The 19,321-nt window shown below is 38.5% G+C and overlaps 1 protein-coding gene across 1 annotated transcript in view; it reads left to right on the forward strand.

Moving 5' to 3' along the window:
• RIMS2 (regulating synaptic membrane exocytosis 2) overlaps nucleotides 1–19,321 on the forward strand; it is a 367,376-nt gene that overhangs the window by 59,076 nt on the left and 288,979 nt on the right. Inside the window, exon 3 of the mRNA XM_044421755.1 lies at nucleotides 5,506–5,517. Coding sequence (XP_044277690.1) covers nucleotides 5,506–5,517 — 12 coding nt within the window. The remainder of the gene's footprint in view (nucleotides 1–5,505; nucleotides 5,518–19,321) is intronic.

Here is a 19,321-nt window from a genome sequence, read left to right on the forward strand (position 1 = left end):
AAGCCATCCATTTTGATTACAATGACTTGTTTACACTTAACAAATTCCTGGGCTATTTATTCCAGAAATTACCGATACATAGCAGGACTGAATGAGCACACTGGCCCCCATTTCACTTTCAATTAAATGGTGTCTGCTTTCACTTAGGCAGTCATAGTTATTATCATGATGCCTGAAACAACCCATTTTTAAAAGACATCATTTGGGTTGTCATGATATGGAAATAAATCTGAAATAATATTGTTACTGTTTCCAGAGGCATTTGAGATTTTAGTTTGTGGTGGAGCAGCAATAGCATAATTCACCTGCCCATTTGTCTTTGCTTAAGATAAGAAAAAGGCAGCTCATGAGAGGTACAAGTTCTTGAGCTCCCTCTGTTATGGCAGCCAACAGCAGACCCAGGATCCCGCGCAAAAGTCATAGGACTTGGGTTTTTTTTTGCCATACTAACAATGCCCCTGCAAGCTAAATCAATAGGCTTACATTATATATTAGTCACAATAAAGGAACATTTAGAAATTCCAAACCTACTAAAAACTTCTGCTCTTTAATATTCCAAAGCTGCCAGGATATAGGAAAAGGTTGATGATCATGCTAGGAACTTTAACTCATCATGGGTAGAAAGAGGCAAGTGTTACAGAAAACCCATTAGATTTGGGTGAGTCAAGGTGATCTTGGTAGTTTGGAGCACTGGACTGAAAACAACAGAATGAAATTCAATAGGGACAAATGCCAAGTTCTGCACCTAGGAAAAAGAAACCAAAGGCATTGTTACAAGATGGGGAATACTTGGCTCAAAAATACTGCAGGTGAGAATTGTTGTAGATCACAAACTAAATATGAGTCAACAGTGTGATGTGGCTGCAAAAAGGGCAAATGTTATTTTAGGCTGCATTAAAGAAGCATTACTTCCAAATCACATAACGTACTAGTTCCCCTATACTCAACACTGGTTAGACCTCATCTGGAGTGCTGTGTCCAGGTCTGGGCACCACAGTTTAAGAAAGATGTAGACAAGCTGGAACGGGTACAGAGGAGGGCAGCAAGGATGATCCAGGAACTAAAAACAAAGCCTTCGCCTCAAGAAGAGAAGAATGAGAGGAGATACGATAGCACTCTGCAAGTACTTGAAAGGCTGTCATGAAGAAGGAGGACAAGACAGCTTGATTGTCCCAGAGTTCAGGACATGGAATAACAGGCTCAAGATACAGGAAGCCAGATTCTGGCTAGATCTTGGGGAAAAATTCCTGACTGTTAAAGCTGTACTACAATGGAACCAATTACCTAGGGAGGTTATGGGCTTTTCCTACACTAGAGGAATTCAAGATGCAACTGGACAGCCATCTGAAAGGGATGGTTTAACTTGGAGCTCTGCACTGAGCAGATGGTTGGACCTGATGGCCCTCTGGCCTCTACCAATCCTACTATTCTTTTGTTCTATGATTCTATGTGTTATGTAGCATGCCTAAACTTCTGTCTAGGGAACATGAAAGGAGGCGGAGATGGGGGGTGTGGGGCAAGGCGTTGGCTTGCTCGCGAAGAGATCATTTTCTCTGATCGAATCTAAAACGATGTACTTGTGAGCAAGCTGCCGCCAGGCGAGGTGCCGAGTTGCTCAAAAGGACATTGTTTTCTCCAAGCATTTCCAAAACGAGCTCCTCGTGAGCAAGCCATGCACGCACCCAGCAAGTGCAAACCTGTGGGGCGGGCCAGTTAAAAGGGCATGGGGGGCCAGATCCAGCCCATGGGCCTTAGTCTGAGGACCCATGGTATAAAGCATGGGTCTCTGTGGTCTCTGTGCATTCACACATACAGGCTCCACACATGGGAAGATTCCATATTTAAGATTTATTCAGTGGGAACTCACCCAGGCACGATGGAGGGCTTCTCTCGCAATCCTCAGTTTTCCTTCAATCACCATCAAGGGTACATTGGAAAGTTCCTTTCCTGCTCTCTGTAGCTATCTCCTCTCTTCCAGACTCTGCTGGAAGGAAGAAAAACCTTTCTTTTTCTCTGAAACCCTCAACCTTTTCTTCATCCCTAAAATAAAATGTTAAACATTTTCAAAAACATATCCATCCTGCTTTCTATCTCTCGTATCCCAGTTTTGTCTTCTCATTCTCCTAAACCTGGTCATGGACACTATAATATCTCTTCCCTCTGGTCACGAGCCCAGATCCAAACTGTGTATCCCTTCATCTAGCATGGGACCACCATAGTGGTCCAGACAGCCCTGGTTCCCTCACTTTGCTCTTGGGACCAAGGAACCATCCTCCATCCAGAGATCCACCAACTCTGTCTCATGGCTTGGAGAATCTGGCCCCCACCTTTACCATGAACAGTTTATTTTACAACCTCCAGCCGATTCTGGAAGTGGCCCTAAAATAAGCCACAAAATGCTTCTACTGTGCAAAGTGAAAGGCCTTCACTGACTATTGTCCAAGTGTCCTTTCATCTAGCATGGGGCCACAATGTTGGTCTCATGTCCTTCTGAGAATTGAGAGGAAACCCCTTCTTTACTCCTGGGCCATGCCAGGAGAGCAGTTCCCAGTGAGCACTTCCCATCTTAGCTATGGAATCTTCCTGAACAGGAACACATGTGCAGAGTCCATATGTGGGAATGCACAGAGACCACTCAAAGAATGATAGTTGTAGGTAAGCAACCTCACCTTACCTGATTTGAAGACCAGAACAACTTAAGATTTGCAAATGGGGAGAAATGAGGAAGTGTAAGACTCTGAAAGCTTTCATGATGAGCAAGCAATGATTTGACCATTCTATGTGAACTAAGCTAATGTGATTATTGTTATCTCTTGTGGCATGATACTTTTTCACGTCTACATTAAATAGAAGTTGAAATAATATTGCTGGCATTTAAATGGCATCAAGTGATTTACAGTTAATTGCAAACACTTTCTGGGAAAAAGTACTGATACAGATAACTTCTTTATACTAAAAATACTATGTGGACATGATGAGGATTTGGAGCTTTTAACCAGGATTGTATATACTCTGCACAAAACAACATTAAATTGATTTTAAGATGCTCTATTATGCCACCTAAATGACAAACACATTTGTTCCAGCATAAGCTTTTGGGATGAAGTACACCATGGCTCCCACAAGTCTGATGTTATTATGTGCCATCATGTCATCTCTGACTTATGGCAACCCTTTAAATGAATGACATCCAGAATGTACTGTCCATGATAGCCTTGCCCAGCTCTTACAACTGCCAGGCTGTGGCTTCTTTTTGGAATTGATCCATTTCATAGTTGATCTTCCTCCTTTTTATCTGTCTTTTCCTACCATTACAGTCTTTTTAGTTTTGTCCACCCCATGATGTGCGCAAAGTACAACAGCTTCCTTTCCATAATGTTTGCTTCCAGAGGAAGTTCTGACTTGATTTGATCCAGGACACACCTATTTCAACTTTCGATTAGTCAAAGCTCTATACGAGCATCGTGTTCTGAGTCAGCTTTTTCACGATCCAGCATGCCCATTTTTTTCAGGACCATCCATAGCTTCTCATAACCTACATACAGTCAAAGGCTTTGCTATAGACTATAAAGCATAGACTGATCTGAAATTCTTTTGTGTGCTGCAGTAGCACTATACATTTATTATATGACCTTGTGATATGATCTTATGTGCCCCTTTCTCTTTGGAATTCAGCTTGAATGTCAGGCATTTCTTCATATACAGTAAAATACTTTGCGGTAAGAATCTTGTGCATCCCTTTGTCTACATGGGGAATACAATGGGCTTATGGTTGCTACACTATTTTGCACCTCTTTCCTTGTGGATCTGGATGTATATTAAACATTTCCATTCTGTGGACCATTGTTTGGTTTTTCATATTTGTTGGCATATTCTTGTTAGGATTTGGACCTATTCAGTCTCTGTAGCTTTGATTACTTCTATTGGCACCGTATCTATTCTGGGTGCTTTATTCCTTCCAAGTGCTTTCAGAGAAGCTTTCACATCACTTTCTAATATTGCAGGGTCTTCCTCATAGGATTCCTCTTTGAAGGAGCCTTTTACCTATTCCTTATAATCCTTTCATATGTTCTTTTCTGTTATGCTTATCTTTGTTTTAACCAGGTGATATAGTATGTTCTCCTGTTGGTCTTTTGGCATTCTTAAATTAGGTTGGAATTTCCCTTTGGTTTTTTGCACCTTCTGGAAGAGGTCTCCTTTTCCTCCTCTTTTGTTGTTCTATTTCTATTTCTTTGCACTGGCCATTATTTGTATTTCTTTTTCTCTCTATGTGATAGTCACTGAGAAGTTGCATTCTGATCTTGTATCTGTCACCTTTGCTTCTTATCTGTACCTAGTAATCATGAGGGTTTCTCCCATCATTCATCTAGGCTTTTCTTTTCTTTTTGCTGCAGGAATTACCTTTTGCGTTCTTCCCTAACAATGTCCCTGGTTTCAGTTCACAGTTCTTCTGGGTCATAGGCAGTTTCATATAGTAACGCCCTACAAGCTTATGCCTGAATTTTAAGGTGCCACAGGACTCTGCTGTTTGGAAATTGAAATGGAAATCTAAAATGGCAACAAGAAACTATGTGGAATATGTATGATAAAGCTTGCAGTTTGTAATGATTTCCTTAATTCATTCAGTTTTTGCTAATCATAGGGATGGCTAAGAAGGTTTTAGGGCAATGAAACTCAATTACAACTCCTGGAAAGAAATATTTAGTGACTCCTCTTATTTGTATTCTTGTTTAGATTTTATGGATACTTGTTATGTTTTATTGTTTATAATCTTTTGTAAACCCTTCTGAGAGTAATACACTGAGCGAATGGTAAAATATATACAATCTTAAATAAATAACCTGGAGGATTTCAGCAGCCACTGGCATTGGTATTTAAGTATGCATTTTCAGTTATAAAAGTTAGAACCATGATTTTTAAATTTTTGCTTTGTAAATCAAACCTGACATTTTTAGGAAGCTGAATTACATGCCAATACCACTTTCTTCTAAACCATTGTCACAAACATATAGTCCTGCTTCCAACCAAAGCCTTCTCTAACCTGATGCCTTCCAGATGTGTTGAACTATAACTCCTATTATTCCTGGCCAACATGGCCAAGATTACTACCATAAGTATAAACTGTTGTTATTAACTACGCTGCTACTTATTTGTGCATCTATTGACATGTAACATATTGTTCTTTAAGTCTTTTCAATCACACTAAGCTTTTGCCCTTGGAACAAGAATTATGCCTAGATGGTTCTGTTTTCTAGCAGTCTGCAAATTCGGTGTAGTTTAAATGTCTCCAGCAATAATCAAGATGATTGAGATTACTGACAGCTATAGTACTTATTTTTGTCCAGGCTCTTAGAACTTTTGTAGTTTTTGCAGTTATAACTTCTTTGTAATCTATTTATTAACAGATGCTGCTAGCTTTGTTTCCCCAGAAATAGAAGTAACTTCCTGTTTCTCTTTTGTCTTTTCCTATTTTTTCTTACTTGCTTTCATGGATATGCTCTCCAGGAGGATAAAGTGGTTAGAAAGTTTTCTTTTGTCTCAGATAATTTCTGTTGTAGTTTTGTCCTTGCTTTACTGAGGTGCAATTTGATTCAGAGTTTAGCATAGGTGAAAGCATAGTTTAGCATATAGGAACATAGGTGTTTACCGGTTTTTGAGATAAATATGTGTCTTCTCTCCTCACATTATATATCACCAGGCACTGCAGATATGCAGGGAAATTTCATTATACAGCTGCAATTAGTTGTGGTTTCCTCTGCATGTTCGTTAAAGAGGTGACTATCCCCTTAATACCCAATTACAGCCACAAAAAAGGTACATAACTACTGTGATTCTTGTAATAAAGTCTTCTCCAGCCTGGTGCCTTCCCAATGTTTTCAACAACAAATCCCAGCATTCTTGACTATTGGTCATGCTGGCTCGGGTTCATGGGAGTTGGTCCAAAACAACGGGAGAGCATCAGGTAGATTAAGGCTGGTGTAGTATCAGTCCTCCCTAAAGCCACTGTCTTAGATTTTATGTAACATATGTGTTCAGTTTACTGGATAAAAATGTAAAATTAATAATCAACTCAGATTGATTGGTTTTCTGTTGACTACTACAATATGGGATTGTAGGAGTGGACCCTTATACTCAGTGAGTATTGAAATAGATTTATAATTATTGCTTTTAGCCTACTTTATTTCATTGGCTAACTGGGCCTTCACTGAAGTGTTTGTTACTGTCTCAAAATACAACCTCAGTATCTTGGACTGTAGCCCTAAATACACTTATTGGTGAGCAACAGCCATAAAAACAATGGAATTTATTTCTGACATGTATATTATTACAATTCACATGATGATAAACTTACAAAAATGTATATAAGCTATTTCAGGAATCATATGTTGTTGACTTCATTGGCGTTTAATTTGCAAACATTCATGTATACAATTTTGTTATGCTGCACATATCATCCAGTCTTTATTATTAAGATAAGAAGAAGATTTGCATGCATGTCTGAAGTATCTTCAAATGCTGATTTTGTTTTACTTGCCTGCAGAAGAGAAAAATCTTGGATTACAGGCTAAAGCATGCTATTAAATGGCCTAGGATAAATATAATATTATCTGAAAGCAGCTGTAGCTTATTTGTGTAAGAGAAGAAACAAAGAAAAAGAAACAAAAGATGGATGTAACAAATTTTAGGCTGCAATTTTATAGCCATTTACCTAGGACTAAGTCCCACTGAACTCAGTGGGACTTAATTCTTAGTAAAAATGATGGCACTTTGTAGAATTAAAACTTTTAAGCTTCTGTTTATCTTGTGAAAGTAATATTTGAAATGGAAAGGATTTACACAAGGGGAAGCCTGTAGTAAGGCCTGTAGCCTGTGTTAAGTATTCATGAAATAATTATCTGTATATTAGAATAGTACATAGTATATACTGTCAAGTGCTGTATATTCAGGCTGGAAGCAGCTATCCAAGCCCTCAGGTTGAGGAAGATCTTATCTAACATAGGATGGAAAAAGGCCTATTCTTCTGCATGCTTGACTTCTGAAGTTGCCATTGGAACATCATAAAGAAAAAACAAAGGTCCTGAGATGGTGAGAGTTGATTGGATTGGTGGGTTCTGAACTGAGCTTGAATTCTGGACTTGGAAACACAATGTTGGATTATGTTGGATTAAAAATACGATGATTTGAATGAAACCAGCAGAGACTGGCTCACTGGAAGTTAATTGCAAAACTTGTATCACTTGGAAAACCAATTGTTGCAAACTAAATTTACTGAAAATTCAATATGCAAATTGATAAACTAATACATGTATCAAACACGTATTTGTTTACTTATAGACTCTACCCATCCACTCACTTGAGATAATTCTACAACCAAACAGTTATGCACCATAACTTAAATGGAACTTATACAATAATATTTGGCTTGGAGGGATGCATAGTCAATATATTTGTGCAAGCTTCCTCAACTTGATGCTTTACAGATCTTTGGGACTTCAGTGGCAGCCAGCAAATCCAATTGTTAGGAACATTAGAAGGACAACAAGTTCTGGAAAGCTGACTTAAGTTCTTGAAATTGGCACTCTGGTTCCTAAGGGGAACAAGAAATTTATAAAATTAAAACTTGCCCCTTCTGTTTACCAAATGTCTACATCAGGTCCTCTAAATTCTCAGTCCTTTTTATAGTAAAACTCAGAAGAGCAAGAATTTTTAGAAGACATTATGCTGTTTTAACATATTCCTTATTTTACCCAAGATGGGTCCAAAATTATTTTTTATAGATCTAAGACCTAGATAGCAATGTATTAGAAATTACTTGTGCCCTCAAGCCTAGCATAAGTATAGTTATTTCTGCTTCTGAAGTATGGATTAGCCTGTAAATTGCATTGTATCACTTGCTACTATACTTAATATAATTATTAGATAAACTGCAATCAGGCTTTCCTATTTTGATTGTTTCTTATGTTTGTGGAAAGTTAATGTATTAAATTCTTAAAAAATTAATATAATACCAATTCAGATCAGTTCTTCAAGGATTATTCTCTTCATCAACTTCTGAGGTTTTAAGAAAGAGCAGTAAAATTTTCTAAGCAATTGGTAATAGCTCTGACATGATTTCACTGCTGTTTCTACCTACCTCAGTTATATATTCAGTTATATATATTGCCCATGTGTCAGTTTTTAATGCCTCTGTAGTTGAATTAATTCATATTCACTATCATATTCTTTCTACTAAAATGCAGTCTTCTACAGGTCTTAGAATACATACCTTTCAGAACACTTGGGCTTACTATTAAATATGTGTGTGTGGGGGGGGGGGGGGGAATCACTCCAAGGATGCAACTGAGACTGAGAAAGAACAAAGGGCATACTGGGAGGCACAGAGGGCAAGAGGATGGGACCATTGCCTTATGTCAATTCCTATTGACATTCCATCCTCCTTCTGTCCTCCTTACTGGTGTTTAATTTAAATGTCAGAAAATGACTGTCCAATGAAAATGCACTGCATGTATTTGATACATGTATGCCTCTGAACTCAGAGGGTTATATGCATGTAAGGCAGAATACATTGGACTATGCCATTTGCCATTGGCAGTTCATTTTTGTTTAAGTCTTCTGAAATGAGATCAGTATGCAGGACTTCCCACTACCATTTCTCCGTGCAGAAGCATTCTTAAGATTTCTCCAAGCCTGCAAAATTTTGTCCAGTTTTAATTCTTATTTGCAATATTTGTATAACACTTTTCAGCAACAATAAATTTCCATAGTAAACAGATAGCTTAACAACATTTTTAACAAAATTGTCTATAATCTTAGACATAGGAAGATAATTACAAGTCTGGAGGCTCCACCATGTAGTTCTTTCATCGGAAAACTGAAAAGATGACAGTTAGAATTCCTGGTGGGAGGAACCTTGATAGAGCTGGTCTTTTCCCATGGTGATGTCAGTGTTAGTTGTGGCTGTCCTGGCTTTAGCAAAGAGCAGTTTTCCCTGGAAATACATGCATCCTGGTTCAGATCCAGGATCAGAGCAGTTAATATTGTCCAGGCCAGTAGAACAGGGCTTCTCTTGTTGCATAGTTCTTTCCTCAGACACTTGACTTAATTGCAATAATTAAACAACAATTTTGTTTTGAAAACTATAATTCCTTGCTCTGTGGCTTTGGTTAGAAAGCTCTCTGTCTCTAACAGAAGGGTTTCTCCATTTTGTCTTATCTCTCTCTCTCTCTCTTAAAGCCAAAGAGAGCAGGGTAGAGTGCATTTTCCCCCTGGAAGATAGCTCTTATACCTGGAAAATCCTGTTAGTCCCCCAGATGCCACTAAGTAGACAGGCAAAACTTGTACATATGGACATCAGGATCAGTCCATCCAGAATCAGAACTGGATGAGATCATCTCAGAGACAGAGGCACTCACTGTGGGTCCAGCACTTACTGCAACCAGGAAAAGTAAGTCTGAAATGTCAACTCAGGACACATCCCACTGTAGGAACCTGTAGTATAACCCCACCCCACCCCACCCCAAACTCTCCACCCTCCAGTATACAAAACGTAACATGGAGACTTTTTATTAGCAGTAAATGAGGTTTTATGGATGAGCTTTTTAGTTCCCATGGCAAAATCCTAAGTACAGGCATGGCATTTGGGGGTTGATTGCTAGCAGGCAGATTGAAGAAATTCACTTTTCTCTAAGAAAAATGTCAGATATAAGCTCACATTTATTCTGACATCCCACAGGCTGATTAGGCCTAAACCAACTCCCCTTCTTGCCATCACATCTATCACAGGGCAAAGCCAAACCCTTAATCACTGTGTTTTTCATACTGAACTGACCTCAATCCCCTTTCAACTTTTTCTGATCAGATTCTGGCTAAAAACTATAGAACACTCTACCACACTGGGACAGCCGCCCCCCTCCCCTAGCTTCTTTCATCTTGGTGCTGTTCCTTCCTTCAAAGCAGCATCTGAAGCACACTATAAAAGTTTCCCAGTTGTAGAACAAGAATATTTAATTGTGTGCAAGTGTTAAGTTATATTTGCCACCTGGTGAGGCATTCAGAAATGATATCAAATGCTGTTAAGTTTCAGACATAGGCTTTTATCAAAGTTACCTAAGCAAGTCCCTTGCTTTAGCCACAGGTGTGTAACAGCACACCTAGGCTTCTTTTAGTACAGTTGAACATTATGGAACAGCAGCGGCCAATGAATATTTAACAAGATAGATTTGGCTTCAGTTGCTGGAAACCAGTGCCAATATATATAAATAATGAAGACATTGCTAGTAAGAGTAAAGTAGAGAATATAGCTAGACATTCTTTAGTCCTTGGTTGTGTGGTCAGATGGATAGTTTCTATGAAGTGTAGCTGATGGAAAATGTTAGGATTTACATGGGAGTGTTTTTGCTTAGAAATGCATTAATCCCCCATTTAAAATACATAATCCTTTATTGAATGGTAATTTATGGCAAGCTTTTATTTTTATATACATTGGAGATGCTTCAGCAAGAGTATGCATTTAAGAGAAGGAAAACTTTGCTTATATATTGGATATGCTAAGTTTACAACGTGATGTTATTTCCACTTTTAAATGTCTATCGTGTTTTAACAAGGCAATTCTCCAAAAGACAAAGTATACAAATACTTTGGTTTAATAATAACAGTGTCTACAGTCATGATCGTGGTGTTCAGCAGAGAAGAATGGATTTCAGGTAGCTACATTTAGTTTCTTGATTTGCAAGGGCTGGTATTTCTGAATTTTTACAAATGTCTGTCTTCTTTGTTCATAAAGTTATTTGAACAGCAAAGGTATATAAATAGCTTTCTGAATTTTGGAAATCATGCATGTAAGAAAAGTTATGGTGTTTTGGAATCACTGATAAGGATGGTGACCAGGAAAGCAACAACTTAATGTACCTGAAATAATATGTGCCAGTATATATCTTTAATGAGCATTCTGTACACATTTATCAAATATTTCAAGAGCATAATTTGTGTAATTCTAGCTTTCAACAGATTTATTTCTATTGATTTGGCTCTGTTGAATAATAACCTAAGGATTTAATAGTCCTAAATATTTGAACTGGTTAACTACCAAAGACCATATTAGATCCTCAGCAAGGTTTTGGTAACTTTTAAATATTGAGTATACTGTTATCAACTGGTAATTTGCAGACAAATAATGTTAGTGACCATCTTAAGTTCTCCTCTACAGGTAAGAAATAAAATAGTTTCAATTTCCCTTCCTTATCCCTTATCTCTTCCCTTCAGTTTTCCTTCCTTCCCTTCCTAGCTGGCAGAGAGATTTTTGATTTAGTGGGGAAATTATGTAATGTTAAGTATTGATGACCTGAGGTTTTACGTGATAATATTGATGATTTCTCAAATAAAAAGGAGAACTTTTAGGTGTAACATTTGACCATGAAGTAGTCATTACTGAATGTGCATACCTGGTTTGGCATTTTACTGTTTTTACAAGGATGTTGTCCCTTATTGTTAAATTATACAATGCAAAGTCCAACAGTATAACTTGTCAGTAAACAACAGTAAAGCACAGCAGTAGCAGAGCATGAAGCAAGAATAGATGAAGTCTAACAATTAAGGTCTTCATGCCACATTCTATAACAGATTGGTAGAGAAAGCACACATCTCTGTTCTGATAAATTTAAAATTGGAACATTATTATGTACTTGCTGAACCAGTCTGTCTTTTATGCATTGTAATTGCAGTCCTAGATTTAGGAAGATGTTTAGTTTGTTTTTTAATCCTCACTCTTACCCCTTTTATGATGCTACTGACCTGTCAAATGTTTTCCTAGTAAGCTAACAACTCTGATTTGTTTATAAGTTCAAGGTAGGAATTATATGTTGACAATAGGGAGAATGAAAATATTTTGGCAGAATCAGGGTCTCTTCAGTCAGTGTGGGTTAAGTTCATGTGAACAATAGACAAAGCCATCTGTGGTGGCCTTCCCAAACCTAGTGCCCTCTACATATTTCAGTCTGTAATAATTAGGGTAGTCACTCAAGGGCATGAAAGCTCCCACACTCACCCTGAGAGATGCACACCAGTGTTTGCTGTGGTGAGTAAGCAGCATAATGTTTCAGAGGAAGATACATTCAGGGACTACTTTCCAGCAAGTTCAGGTCAATTGTGGCTCCAGTAAAAATGACTGGGTAAATTAGGGAGGGAGGGAGGGAGGAGGTGCTGCAGGAGGGGAGATTTGGATTGTAGAACTAGGTATACATGTCATCCTGTGTTAAAATAGAATTTAATAAAAGTCATCTGGGGTAATTTTTTACCCCAGACAAAAGTGCCTCAGGTAAGAAAAATGCTATGAAAAGAGCTTAGCTTAGCTGAATATTTCTTTCAGGAGGTTTGAATCAGCATAAGAGTGACTTTTAAGTAGGCACAGGTAATTTAAGATTTAATATTTTCTGAGACTATGAATGACAAAATGTGCTTGGCCTATTGACCTTCACTCTGCATAACAATACTTTGGCCTATAAATTTAAACAACTGTAAAACAGCTTTCCCTTAATGGATATTTATTCTGCATGTTAGAGGTTTTAACTCAGTCTTGACTTTGAAAAGAGTCTTAACTACAGATCATCTAACTTCTCTAGTCCTTAAAATTTGTTTAGGGATCCCAAATGTACCCTATAGAAGTATACTGGTGAACATGTTGGGACATTTTTTTAACTGGGGCATGTTTTGGATTATAGAAATAACATCGTAAGAGGCAGAAGGGTGGAAGTTAGGGGCCTTTTTGGTCAGGTAGATTTGACAGTGTCCTAGGAGGATTAGACTATAGGTTTACTTACGTGCAAACTGCATAATAGAATGTGAGCTGGGGAAGGCCAGTTATCCCAGGATTGAGGATGAATGCCCTTTTTTCCACTTCCCAATTTAAATTAAGCACCTGAAGGTGGTATTTTCCTTATGTAGGGCAATATACACACAAATGGGTTTTCTTCACTGGCAAAGTAGCTTGTTCAAGATGCAAATGTAAATAAGAATAATGACAATGGGGTGATGGTGATGGATTAACCCCACTGTTTCCCTGCCTTGCTTCCAACGTGACTCCGCCCATTCTTTCTAGGGCTGCTCTTATATATATTGGGGGGGGGGGGAGCCTGTGCATGGCTCTATAAAGTAATATCTGGCTTGGCCTTAAGTGAAGTGACCCTAGGGAGGAAGATATGTGATGCACTATAGTTCTTGTGGGTGGCATGTTGTATTATCAGTATAAGGGTATCCAGAATCTTGCTCCACTGTAACCTACTTTAAAGTCAACAATGGGAAAAAAATGAAATTGAGAAAGATTGTTCATAATCTGGCTTAGTCATCAACTCAAATGGAGACAGCAGCCAAGAAGTTAGAAGAAGACATGGAAGGGCAGCGATGGAGGCACTAGAAGTGATGATCAAGATGCTTCACGGGAGACTAAGGCCAAAATTATCCACACTCCTGTATTCCTGATCACTACGTATGAGTGTGAAAGCAGGACAGAGGAGAAAGCTGGTAGGAGAAGAAATGATACATTTGAAACACGGTGATGGAGGGAGAGCTTTGTGAATACTGTGTACTGGCAGAACAATGAACAAGTGGTTGATAGATCAAATCAAACCATAACTTTCCCTGGAAAGTGAAGCTGTCAGATTCATTGGAAAAGAAAATAATGCTATGGAGAGTTGAAGGCAGAAGAAAAAGAGGAAGGCCAAGTATGGGATGGATCAATTCCATGAAGGAAGCCACAGCCTTGAGTTTACAAGAGCTGAGTAGGACTGTAAAGGGTAGGGCATTTTGGAGAGCATCATCGTGTCACTTTAAGTTGAAAACAACTTGACTGCTCAAAACAACAACATTCATTTATCATTCATTAAAACAAGTGATTCTTTGACTGTTAACCAAATCAAATTATAATGTCAATTATTCTGCTAGTAGATAATGTTTTTTTCTTGATATCTGATGTATAAAATTTATTTTTTTCATTGAGTCCATTAGGGATGCTTTCACAATAAGACACATATTGAAGTGTGGTATTGAATTAGCTTAGTAAGTGCTTGGGACTCAGAGGGAAAAAATCAATAATAGTATTACTACTATTGAGGACTGCTGTATGCAGGTGCCCTAGTCTTGTTAGTAGCTTTTTTGGCCTATTGTGACCATATGTTTATGAATAACAGGGCCTATGGGGAGGGTGGAGGTTCCCTTTCATGCTACCACCATTTGTGGGCAAACTGCTCCTTCGCTGGGCAATTGCACTTGTGGAGTGCTCTGCTAATATAACAGAGCATACCTCTGCAGGCTGCCTTTTCCACTGCTACCAATTATCTTAGAATATTTTAGAACCAGCTAGTAGCTGTTTTTGGCATAAGATGGCTTTCAGCATTAGAGACAAGGCAAACTATTGTTAATTTATCAAAGTTGTATTTGTACATTAACTGCTAAGTAAAGATTTTTTTCACTTTGGAGTTTTCTACTGACAATTCTTGAGGACTTGAGAGATACTGTTGCTGTTATAAGCCTCTTAATAACTCTTTTTTAACCTCAGGCCAAATTTCCTAAATCTCCTCAGCGAAATGCATTCACAATGAGGCTTGGTTCAGTCTTCCTCTGACTCCCAAAGCAATTCCTTTCTAGCCGCTTGGAACATTTAACTGTGTTTTAATGACTGCTTGGCTAACCTGTCAAGATGTTAGGGCAGCTTCCTGGCATAACATAGCCACATGAGCTCTCTGATCTTTCCCAGCAACATATGGTTATCCCACAGATAAGGAATAGGATGATAGTCTGGCCTTAGCTATTCACTAGCTCCTCAGCTTTCTCCTAGTCCTTCTATAGCACCAGAGACCTTCATCTTCACTAACCACAGACTTTTTCAAGTACCTAAATGTCCACTCCTTAACAGTCAACAGTTAGCATCCTTTTTCACCGAGCTAGAACCTCCAGCCAATCAGAATTGAATTGTACTGGTCCACATCCCACCTATAAATACCAACACCAATTGTCTCTCTCCCTTTTCAGAAATCAGCAAGCAGCTACTACTAAAACAGGCCTTCAACACAGTAGCACCTCAGGCCTATATGGATACATTATCGCCTTTGAGATGCCAAACAGAATATGTACAGAACAGCAACAGTAACCCAATGGCCTATCTTCAGCTGTGCTTGCCATGGGCAGAATACAGTAACACTATTACTACTGTCAGCTAGACGCTATGGCTTAAGGCAGTTTAAGATTATATTTCCTTTTTTATAAAAAATGCTGTATATAATATAAATAATATTTGATTATGATGTGGAGACTACATAACTATAGTCAAAGCTTTAGCTGGCCCTCATTGGCTCATCCTGTTGCCTTCTTGAGAGGTCCATTGTTAAAAGTTAATGCTGATGACTGACCTACAAGTCATCCTCTGAAGGGAATGCAGTTCAAGTTTGGGAACTTCCCGCATAATCAGGCAAAGTGCAGGGAAGTCGTGTTACACAAAGGTGGATTCAATCCCCCGTGTGCAGTATTTCTGTTAGTTCTTACTTAATGCAGTAACCAAATGTCCATTCACTATATAATGGCTTGCATCCTAAGTAGTGTGGATGGAAAGCAGCTTATACCTGATTTTGAGCTATCTCTTCATCCTTCAAAACCCTGGGTGCTTATGTCACTTATGTATTACACTCATCATCACAATATAATTGTGCAATATTGGCAAAATCTTCCATTTTCTTGATGATGTTTAGACTTGCTTGCAACAAGCATGGAGCCTTGAAGGCCACTGTGTAGACTGCATAAAACAGATGAGTAACAAATGTATGTTTATTTACAAAAACTGGTAGCATGGAAAACTGCCAGATCTCAAGGCTTGCTAACTATTTAAGGTTGCCCCTACGTAAGGTTTTTTCTGAATGAGTTCCAAGATTTTGTACACTAAATTGGTTTGTTCTTGAAAGCAGATTGGATGTTAATAGAAAAGGACAGCTTTCTACTATCATACACTTGACATGATATTGCTACTGCAAGCTTTTGAGAGTACAACCCATATGATGTTGAGTTACAAATAAATAATTCTAAATTAGGGCTCAGCAGAATTGTAAAGATGCTGCTTCTGTTCCTTGCACATATGGTAAAGCACATGCAAATAGTCATATGGTGAGTGGAAAGTTAATATTTGGAATAAAAGTCATCTATGCTCCACAGGGCAGTGTGGAAGAAAAATAACTCTTATTGGTGCTAGTTAGCTGGTTATAGTTATTGGTTCTAGAGTTTAACTGTGTTTTTATCAGAAAGTAAACAGTGTAGGTTCATTTCATAAGCGGCTCTGTCTGTTGCCTGGGGAAGCCAGAAACAGTTAGGAATCTCCATTACAATATGTTCTCACTTCTCCTATGATGAGAGGTATATTCAGCTCACTTTAGCCACTTGTTCACCTCTTAAACATGCCGAAGGAAGGAAAACATCATAGTGCGATTTTAGGTTTTCTTATTCTAGAAGAACAGGTTACGCCACCTTGCCATTGGATGTGGTCTAAATGCTGTTCTGTCCTCCATTTTGCTAGAACTATAGGCCTTTTCATGTATTCTCTTCATGCAGGAAGTATAGAATGATAAGGACATATATGTTGGCTTACCCCAGCATCCCTGTTTGTGCCATCCATGTCCCTGGCATTGCTATATGGACTTTCAAGGTCTGCAGGGATGTTCTGCTCACACTTGCTTGAATGCAAATAAAAGTATCTATGCAGTCCTATGCAGGGACCTAATAAAGCAGGGTTCCTTCTCAATTGTGCAGAGTTCTAGTTGCATTCAAGTTATGTGCTTAGTGAAATGAAATAGGGCCATGGAAAATATGATAACAGTTTCTACATGCTAGAGGCTTGTCCTACATATGCAAAGAATCACATGTATAAAATGAAAGATTAAAACGCCTCCAAAAATTCCTAAGAACCTGCCAGCTTCTGAGAAGTATGGAATGGGGATGACAGTTGTGCCTATAAAAGGAAAAGGAAAAATGGTCTAAAGAAACTAGAAGTCAGGCTGATTGTGTGGGTCTATCAATTACATCTGTGGTTAAGAACAGTTAATACATAGAAGGTGAGGGTATCAGTTGAAAGCCAAACCGTACAAAAAAGGAGCAAGGAAGATAGAAGAACAGAGCTAGTGGACTTTCTTGAGCCTGTACTAACTTTTGCTGCCAAAACCTTTTAATTTAGTACCTGTTTTTAAAATCATAGTTTCATTTGCTTTTTCCTGCTGTTTTATTGTTTATATTATCCTACTTTTTCACACTTTATATTAGTTGGATTTTATGTGGTTTTAGATGGTATTGTTTTATGTTATTAAACTTATGTTGTTGTTTCTTGTGGGCTACCCAGAGAGCCCTTGGGCTATGGGGTGACATAGAAATAGAATAAATAAATAAATAAATAATCTTGGTGGAGGTGGTATTAGAGTTTGGAAGGATTCATATAATAAAGTTAAAATTCACCTTGCACTGCAAAGGGAGGCTTCAGAAGAAGAGGAAAGGAACTTTCCAGAGCCCGTAACTGCAAAATGCTTGGATTTGGATTTGGGTCTGCCAGCTACAGGTCTGGACAGGACTCAAAGGACCCGTATGTCAAGGCTGGCCAGAGCCTTCGGTAGGCTTATTCATGCATTTTTTTGTGGGGGCCACTAATTTGTATGGATTTTGAGGGGATTAGTGTACTGGCTTCAATTCTAAAAAAATAGCAGGATGACTTCATATTCAGTTTAAATGATAGCTGTCAAGTGATAGTGGCTGTATACCCACATCACGTTGCTGTAGTGTAATGTGGCAGAACCCTAGAATTTCAGTGCTCCATTTCTTTAGCATGGGCCTTCCTTCCATGTAACTACACAAGTAATTGAGGTAAAACGGGTTGCTTTATAATTAAAGGAACTAATTAGGAAATAGTTCAAGAACCTTAGGTTTAGTGTGAGAACACATTTAACTTCTGCTCACCTTAAAAACGCTTTTTTGTGGGACACAGGAATGTCCAACTGCATTAGTATGGATGCATGAGAAATAAGTTATATGGAAGAACTGGCATTTGGCAAGCTCACAGCTATATGAAAGAAAGTCTTGCAGCACAGACTAGTGGCTTAGAGAAAGAATGAGAAAGAATATGTTTCTGTAAAATCCTTGTGTGATGTAAATACACCTTTAAAGCAAAATCTTCCTTATATTGACTTGGAGAAATAATCCCTCATCCTAGGAAGTATATTATCTCTGTGAATAAAGGCAATTGTTACATTGTGGCCATAGTAATAATTCTTGTTCTGTTACAACTGTGCTGAAATGGCATTCTTTGCAATAGTGCAGTGCATCCTTCCTTAACCTAGTGTCCTCCAGCTCTTTTGGACTTTAACCATAACCAGTATGGAATGCTGTGGGAATTGTCACTGACAACATTTGAGGACACCATGGGAAAGGCTTGTTTGTTGTAAGAAGTTTCTCAAGATAGGATTATAACAGAGCTGACTATTTAGTCGAATTTCAACTCTAACTCTGGTTTCTGAAGAGTGTTATACACTTTTTGACATTCTAGTTTCTACAATTTAGAAAACAGAAGGCATGAACATAAACAGTCTCCTGCAGGAAAAAAATGTCTTTACCTCCCTCTGTTTTACAGGAATGCATCAGCTCTGGGAAATGGAAGGAGAACCAAGTCTTAAGCAAAGGTTGGAAATGTGATAAGGTGGAAAACAGATTCAGGAACAGGCAAGCAACAGATTCTGGCAAAGGAGTTGTAGAGGAAAAGCAGAGTCAGGAAAGACTCTGGCAAAGGCAAAATCAGGAAACAGGCAAGAGTCAAGATACAGGGAAAGATGTTACAAGACTGTAGGCCAAAACTAAACAACCACCAAAAGGCATTTCGTGTTGTGGTAAAACTGAACAGGAATAGAAAGTCTTTCATAGATCTCTTTATAGATTTCAGCTGGCTTGCCTAATTGGACTGGTGCTAATCCTGCAAGCACCTACAGGTTTGGCAATTGTTTGCAAGGTGAACTAGGCTGCTTTCTCTATAGGCCGCCAGGGGGAGCTGTAGCATTCTATTTTGTCTGGGAGAGGGTAAGCCGCAATTAGCAGGGAAATTTAGATAAGGAACCTGTGAGGATTAAAAGCCCCCCCCCCCCCACAGCACCAGTATACTGATCAAATCTGGATCTTCCCTGCATACCTATTTTTAGGGTAAAAATAAAATGTGGAGAAATACAAGTGCAGTTTGTCATGTAATATACAATGTAATATATAATATGTAGTTTGGTCCTTGAAGAGTCAATATCAGGAGTCAACAAGCCACTGTTGG

Source organism: Varanus komodoensis, unplaced genomic scaffold (assembly GCF_004798865.1).
Source record: "Varanus komodoensis strain SLA01 unplaced genomic scaffold, ASM479886v1 scaffold12, whole genome shotgun sequence".
Taxonomy (NCBI): Eukaryota; Metazoa; Chordata; class Lepidosauria; order Squamata; family Varanidae; genus Varanus; species Varanus komodoensis.